This window comes from Loxodonta africana, chromosome 11 (assembly GCF_030014295.1).
Source record: "Loxodonta africana isolate mLoxAfr1 chromosome 11, mLoxAfr1.hap2, whole genome shotgun sequence".
NCBI lineage: Eukaryota > Metazoa > Chordata > Mammalia > Proboscidea > Elephantidae > Loxodonta > Loxodonta africana.
In genome coordinates this window covers 92,933,892-92,942,363 of record NC_087352.1, presented here as the reverse complement: position 1 = coordinate 92,942,363, position 8,472 = coordinate 92,933,892, and the positions used below count along the sequence as shown (strand labels likewise).

Below are 8,472 nucleotides of genomic sequence, written 5' to 3'. Positions count from 1 at the left end.
AGTCATTGTTATAAAATAAGCCTACTTTTTGCTTAAAACCAAGACAAAAAATAATTCACTTAATTTCATCCTAAACATGTATGTTTGGACTTAGGAAACAAATACGCCCTCTCTCACACACGCGCCAATATGCAGACACGCACACACATGCACAGGAGGTTTCACTGAGCATAAAACTTACTCCTGTCCTGGCTTATTTTAGCCTTCTCTCCCTCTTTCCCCTCCTCTCTCTCTCACCACTCCTCTTTATGTAGTTGGATTCAAAGTTGTTAAGGGATGGTGATGAGGAGAAGCATGGTGGTGGTAGAAAGAGAGTTATAGGGGGACAAGAGGGTGTTTGCAGAAAGTTGGAGGGAAAAGATAAGAGATGAAAGGAGCTGCTACCTAATAGCACTAGATTCCTTTACTAACCACTTCAAGCATAATTTTACATGATTAAAATCCTGACAAAATCTCTTCACAGGCCACTTTGGGGTAAGTAGTTACTCAAGAGTTGACTCCAATGTTGACTCTAAAACGTAGCCAAGTTAAAACTGGGTTTTGCCTCTTATATTTGATCCCAATATCATAAATATGATATGTATCACTGGCACCAATGTGTCTGGATAGATAACTCATAGAATCGGACAGTTTCTGCTTCTGGGAAGGATGGAGTAGGTCACAGTAACCCAATGCTCCTATTGCAGCAACTAGAAAAAAGACTGGATAGATGACAAATACTAACAATAATAAGTAAAGCAGAGTAGTGTGGATGCAATGGGGACTAGATGAGCTGGAATTCCAGATTAGGCGAAGACCTTCCAAGGTGAGCTATCACCAGCTGTTTTCTTATGAGGGGGAGGGTGGAAGGGTCTTTGCTGGTTCTGGGTGAGGACTGGAGGAAAAATGAAATCAGCAAGGATTCTGACAATTAGATGGACTAAATGGGAACTGGGGTACACAGAATTCGGCCAGTTTCCTCCCAAAGAACTGTTGCTGAATTCTGGTGTTATATATGGGAGGCTGGGGAGGAAAAGAATTTGAAAGGCAGAGTGAAATTTCCCATAATTTCATAATGCTTAGGAGACAAAGTCCCTTTAGAAAGATGAGGTCTGCCTCAAGCAAAGGAAGCAATTAGAACTCTGATACATTGCTAGTAGGAGAATAAATTAGTATTACTGCATTGGAAACCTCTTTGGCGGAATCTAGTAAAGGTACGTATATGCTAATAATTAAAAAAAACTAAAAAAAAAAAGTTGCCATCATGATGATTCCGACTCATGGCAACCCCATGTGTGTCAGAGTCGGATTACTCCATATGGTTTCAATGGTAAGGTGCCTCTGGGTGGACACAAACCCCCAACTTTCTGATTAGTAGCCAAAAGTTTTATCTGTCTGCATCGCCCAGGGACTCCACATATACAATATGATTCTGCAATTCTACAGCTGAGTAACTGACCCAGGAGAAAACACATGCACCCACCCAAGATGCAGCCAAGAATATTTACAGCAGCTTTACGAATAATAGCTAACATTTGGGAGAAAATAAAAGAGCAGATAACCACTACTTGCATCAACACTATTGAATCTTACAGACAAAATGTTGAGGAAAAGAGACCAAAAGAAGAGCAAATGCTGCATGTGATGGTTACTGCTACATGCCACCTTGGCTAGGCTATAATTCTCAGTGGTTTGCAGACACTGTGTGTCACCTCCCATTTTGTGAGCTGATGTGAGCAGCCAATCAGTTGGAAGAGGAGGAGTTTCCTTGGGAGGCGTGGCATGCATTCATGATATAAATGAATGTTCAACTACCTCCCCCCAACAGCTGTAGCCAGAAGAAAAAAGATGATATCACCCATTTTGTTTGCTGTCTTCCCGTGCCTGCCAGGATTTTTTGTACTGGTGGCACACAGGGTAAGAGCACTGGCTGCTAACCAAAAGGTCAGCAGTTCAAATCTACCAGCTGCTCCTTGCAAACCATATGGGGTAGTTCTACTCTGTCCTATAGGGTTGCTTTAAGTCAGAATCGAATCGACAGCAATGTTTTGTCTTTTTTTAATGTGGCTTCTGAGGAGTGGGGGGAAAGCAAGTGGCCTTTACCAGGTTCTATTGTGATCTTCTACTTTGTTTCCTGTCTCTTTCCTTAGCTATCACTTTTTAAGGTTGACGACATTGAGCTTTGTCTATTGAAGGATATTTTTGCTGGTCTTTTACTACTTTTGTTAAATTTCTTAGGTATTCAGAAAGGAAATTCTGTAAGGCAGCTTTGTTCTTTTACTTTAACGTAGCTATCCCTGGAAGTTGCCTACTCCAGCTCCGTAGCTAATTCATATGCTCACAAAGTGTGAGATTGGGGATTCATGTACCCCTGTGCCCAAGAGCACCAACTTTTCACCACCTGAATTATACTTACTCATCCTGAGGCTCAGCGTGACTATCTGCAGCAACAAGATCCGCCCTGGCTACCCCTCATTGTGAGATTGTGGCAGTGAGATAAATGAGATGATACATGCTAATAGATTTCAGAAAACGTTTACACATGTGAGAGAGGGAAGACATTGTTACAGTAGTTTCTACTTTCTTCTTACATGAAGAATTTGCTCAAGTATTTAGTCTTTATGCCTGTTGGGGTACTATAGCTGCCAAACTAGATACCAGATTTCTCAGAGACTTCATTTTCTTCTGTATTTTACTGAAATAGCTGTTACAGTGGATAAATTTAAAAATCCTTTTTCGTACTGTTTTTTCAGAGACCTTAAAATAGTCTCAGAAATAGTCAGTTATCGATCATTAAATGTCATAAAATCAATGATCATTTTTAAATGACTGATTCATTTGTTACCTGAAATCCCACCATAAGAAAATCCCACCGAAAAGAAAGATATCGTAGCTAAAAAAAGGAATAAAGCTCAGAAACCAATAAACTGTTTAGTATCTATTTACAACACTGTTTTCACTGGAGAGGTGATTACAGAAACACAAAGTAACATTATAGAATTCTTCAGTTCTACCCCAGAGACAGGCAAATCGAAAAATGAACAGCTGAACACATAGAACTGGTAAGCCCATGTATACTTTAACCCAAAAAAAAACAAACCCATTGCCATCAAGTCTATTCCAATTCATAATGACCCTATACAAAGCAGAATTGCCCCAAAGGGTTTCTGAGGCTGTAAATCTTTACGGAAACAGACTGCTACATCTTTCTCCCGCAGAGCAGCTGGTGGGTCCAAACCGCGGACCTTTCAGTTAGCAGCCGAGCACTTAACCACTGCATCACCAGGCTGCTACGTATACTTTACCATGGAGTAAATCACGAAGATAAATAACATTAAATAAATGTCCCTGCTTATTCTCAAAATTAAAAATTGTGCGCTGGCTTATGATAATAACCAAATGGCAACCCACCTTGGTCCTATGCCGAATGAACTTCTGTAGGGCCTTATACATTACTGCTTCTTTACACTAAGAGACGTAGGTCAGAGTTTAACAAATACATTTATTTTTATCACTGACCTCTCTTATGAGTCTACCAATATGGCACCTACTTCTTGAGTGCAGGGGCTGTTTAATCTCCTCTACCCTTCCAAGAATTTATTAATATTTCTGTTCCTTACTGTACACTTTCCATCTCAGAAGATCATAAAAGACATTTGACATTCCAGATCCACTCACCTTTACTTCCTAAGACGAAAAGCCCACTCCTTAGCATGCGTCCTTTTCCATTCAAGCCTTGGGAACCACCTTCTTCAGCTGCCCTCAAACAGGTACAGTGAAGACCCCTTAAAGAAGCACTTCTTGTCACGAGAGCTAGTGGTTAGGAAAACAGTCTTGGATAGCCTCATGGTGACATATATAAAATGAGCCAAAATACTAGGACATAGAAAAGTTTGCTTAAAATGACAGCATATTTATTTCAAGCTGGATATATTTTATTTATAAATAACATTTAAGTACAGAGGTTAATAAGATGTTCCTAAACATCCCTAATGTATTAGCACAGAAACACCAGAGAGTAAAGATAGCGCATTTATGTGTTTCTGTCCATTTGACAGAAAACTGAGGCAAGTTATATCCAGACATCCTGATGGACAGAGTGCCTGGTCAGCTGCAAATGACAAGCATTGGGTTTATTTATTTAGGTGTGTGTGCATACACTCCCGAATAATTTCCCCTAGTGCCTTCATTCTCACCACCTATGCAGTGCAATTGTATTGTCCATCTTACTTTCGGTCAATTTAAACTCATTCTTCAATTGTCACAAGTTCCACTAAAAAAATTTCCCTGTTAAACCAGATTTAAATTCTAATCCCCTCCACTTCTTTTCCGGTCCACCCCCCGTGAATGTATTCCACCTGTGCACTGTGTGAGGTAGTCTAACAGAGCTGAGAACTTGTTTTCTTTGTCTGCTGTTATCAACCTATCCATTCTGGAGAGTGTGACACACAGGAACTTTAGAAGCATAGCCTAATGACAGTCACATTATATGTGCTAATCTTTTGCTTTTTTTAAAAAAAACTATCAAATGTAGACACTGATAACCCTGAAAAAAAAAACGATTTTAATACTGGTCACATTTTTCTTCTCTCCCCAATAGCACCAACTCTATAACTATTATGAAGTCCAGTAAATGGCACTCTAAGGACTCCAGAAAGATGTACATTATCCACGTGGGAGTTGGGCAGGAAGCCTTCCTGTTCCAATAGAAATGACTTTATCCAGACACAGGCGTATGTATCTCAGTAACTGCCCTCAAAACTCTGTCCTTGTGCTGTTCCCACTGTATTTTCAAGCTTCAGAGAGTTTCCCCAAAAAATGACTTTTCTACTTTAAGTGTAATTCATTCCCGATCTGTACGACTTAGAAAATTAAAAAAAAAAACAAAACTGATACTTATTTGTCGATGGAGAAAAAATGGTTCCTACTAGTCAGGTACTAGTATGAATGTTGATGACAGCATAGCATTTATAGGGCCCCAGCACTCCTTCCATTGATGCCATACACCATAATCAGATCCTAGAGTAGTTTCTTCCAGGATGGCCAGTGTTTAAGGAATCTGCAAAACTAGCTGTTCCTTATGAGGCTCCTAGAGATTTGAGTCATTGGCAACTCATGCATGTAGACTGACTATGTCCTATTTTAATCTTGAAAGGATAAAAGAAATCCATAATATTCCCAGTGGATTTCTGTGCAGAGGGTAAACACCAACTATCAATCAATTCTGAGAATTATGACTCAGTTCTTGAAAAGCCTAACTCCTCCTGTCTTTGAAGCAATATAAATACACACTTTACTGAGATCCTAGGGACTCAGTCTTGGAATTTGCCTTCGCTTAATTTGATGTTGGACCTGAGTCCACTTTCTAAAAACCTTCACCTGTTCAGCATGTCTTTTAAAAATATCATTAAGAACACAGTACTGCACTCAGTATTTCAGAAAAAAAAAAAAAAAGATATTGCTGGTTAAATTCACAGAAATAATGCATAAAAGGCAGAAGTAAATAAACAAGGATTATTTTTAAAAAAACTAAAAATACATTGTGCTGTAAAACTACTTTTGCGATTCTAGGGTCATGTTTGGCCCCTCTGTGTTTAAGAGGCACTACGTAACATCAACAGAATCATCTAAAGCACTTCCTCAACACAGTGCTTCTCAGCCAAGGACTAGTGCGGATTCATTCTACTGCTAGGTGCCGGTGGCACTTTGGTTTGCATTATTGGCAACATTTTGGCAATGTATCCTACACTAAGAGGAAGGCTAGAAACCAAGCACATGACAAGAACCAAATTCACAATGTTACTTCTTCTCATGCTTCTTGGTCAATTCCCCCACACCCAGCTGGAAGCTGCTCTGGTTGTCCCCGGTTCTGTCTTCCTTCTGCCGACTCTCCCGGGAGACTTGCTGCACAGCTTGCAGGATGGCATTCTGCACGATCTGTTTGCTGGCATTCTGCAGCTTCACCTCTTCAGGCTCATTTCCAGCTTTCTCACCTAGTGAAAAATAGGAAACGTACATGAAAGAAGAGACATTAATTTCAGAAACAGTAACAGGGAGGGGTAGGGGAATACAGTGGGAGGGAAGGGTAAAAGTATAAGAACATCTATAGTGGCCCAGGTAAACTGTGAGGAGCACTCCACAGAACACAGTGCTTTTGTCTGTCCTTTGTTCATCCCAGTAATGTGCCCAGGTTAACATCCTCACTTAAATAATGTGCCCACTTAATGTTCTCACCACCCCAGAATCCTCTGCTGCTAAAGGTAGGTAGCCATGAGACATAGTTCTGGGTAATGAGGAATTCCTGGAAAGGACAGACACATGCCCCTTTGACCTTCTGCACTCTTCTTCCTATGTGGAATGCAAACATAATGCCTTTAGGTGCTGTAACCATTTTATGATACACATGGAGAAGAAAGCCAACCTTCCGGGTATGGCTGGGGAGAAAGGAAGAGCCCAGACTTAAAGGCATCATTGAGCATCTCTGCAACAGCCCTAGAACAGCTTCTAGACTTCCGTGTACATGAAAAAATAAACCTCTTTTTTTAAAATCCACCATTGCTCAAGTTTTATGTTACTTGCAGCCAAACACAAGCCTAACAGATATATAACTTCACTGGGACTGGAGAACAGATTATCACTGAATCCATACCAAGCTCAATCCTGCTCCTATAAGAGCATTATAAGGAATTAAGCCATTCATGAGAAGCTGTCCTAAGTGATCTAGAACAGGCGTTGGCACACTTTTTCTTTAGAGGGCCAGATAATAAATAGTTCAGTTTTGTGAGCCACACAGTTCTTTAACAACTGCTCTGCTCTGCTCTTGTAGAATGAACTCGGCTATACACATTATGTAATTGAATAGGTGTGGCTTTGTTCCCATAAAATTTTATTTATGAAAAAAAAAAGGCTGCAAGGCAGATTTGGCCCACAGGCATAGTTTGTCAATTCCTGACTCAGAGATAAAAATTTTCTAATTAAAAGACAAAGTAGTCTACCCAACATTGCTTCTTCTCTTCTTTCTCATTTTAAAACAAAACCAAACCCTGATTTTGTTTGAACAGTTAAGTTCTGATCAATGAGATGTAATGGATGTTTGTTTAGTGAAAATCTGGAAAAGGCTTACAAAAGTGAACAGGCAAATATAGATATTTTGTTCTCTCCATATCCTACATCCTACAACTTTGACATGATGGCTGTCATTACAAGGGCTAACAGTTACTATGAGAGAAGCTTTAGAATGGAAACCATTTGGGGGGATTTTGGAAGAAACAATTTAGAAGGATTCTGAAATCTCAATAACCAAGAAGCCACCATATCAGTCCTTATTTATCCACCTCTAGGCTTATTTCAGGTTAGAAAAAATAATATATATTATTTGAGGCATATTTTGGAGCATAATGGTTAAAAGCTCAGCTGCTACCCAAAAGGTCAGCAGTTTGAATCCACCAGCCCCTCCTTGAATACCCTATGGGGCAGTTCTACTCTGTCCTATAGGGTCGCTATGAGTTGGAATCAACCCGACAGCAACAGGTTTGGGGTTTTTTGTTGTTGTTGTTAAGGCATATTTTGGATTTTCTTTTATTATGCAGCAAACTTTCTTTTATTGTGGTAAAATGATCATGAATCTAACATTTGACTAAAGAGCAATCTTGAAAATTTTAAATTCCACCTGCTTATATTTTTTTAGTGATAACTAGGATGGGCATTATTCCTTATTTAAAATTATTTTTCAGATGTTTCCTCTATTCACATATGCTACTATCATAAAAATGCATTTAAAGTGGGGATGGTTTTCACAAAGTTTGATTCATTAATACCAGAATTTATACACCCTTCAGAAAAAGGAATCACATAAAAGAATATTGAGTACTTCCAATAGATGAGAAAGCACCTATCCCTCTAGACATGTTGAGCTGACCAGTCCAGGAAGAGTGAGATCACCCATTTCTGAACACCAAATTTTGTGGTGGATAACAAATCCCATTCCACATGCCAACTGCATCCCGTAGAAATCTTAAGTCCCCTTTCCTGTTCAATTTGGACCCCAGCTGCCCATGCAGTCCTTCTCCCTACCCACCCTGGGGTATCAGTGGGTACCAGGTACAAGCTCAAGGGTCCATGTGACTCCCTCTCTCCACTTCAGACCAGTCAGTCCCAAATTTGGGGATTTCCTCTACTCCCTCAGGGTACCAGCCATAAGCTCAGGAGTCCACCTTGACTCCCTCTACTTCAGTTCAGTTGACCCCCACTACTATTTTGGGTTCTATAATTCACTGGAATGACTCACTGAGCTTATGGGAAACACCATACCTGCGATAACAGCTTTAATATAACAAGAAAAGAAAGCATGGAGCAAAGTCTGGGAGTGGTTATAGCACAGATATTCCATGTTCCAGAGAGGTAAGTGCTGCCTTCTCCCGTACATGGTCACCACCTAAGAAGCTCCCTAAGCATTCATCTTCCAAACGCTTTACTGGCCTAACCACATGACCA

The 8,472-nt window shown here is 40.0% G+C and overlaps 1 protein-coding gene across 1 annotated transcript; it reads right to left on the bottom strand.

Moving 5' to 3' along the window:
• Positions 1 to 5,588: 5,588 nt before the first annotated feature.
• AKAIN1 (A-kinase anchor inhibitor 1) lies at positions 5,589 to 6,177 on the bottom strand. The gene has a single exon (XM_003406779.3). The coding sequence runs from the start codon at positions 6,175 to 6,177 to the stop codon at positions 5,779 to 5,781; it is 399 nt and encodes a 132-aa protein (XP_003406827.2). The 3' UTR covers positions 5,589 to 5,778.
• Positions 6,178 to 8,472: the final 2,295 nt, after the last annotated feature.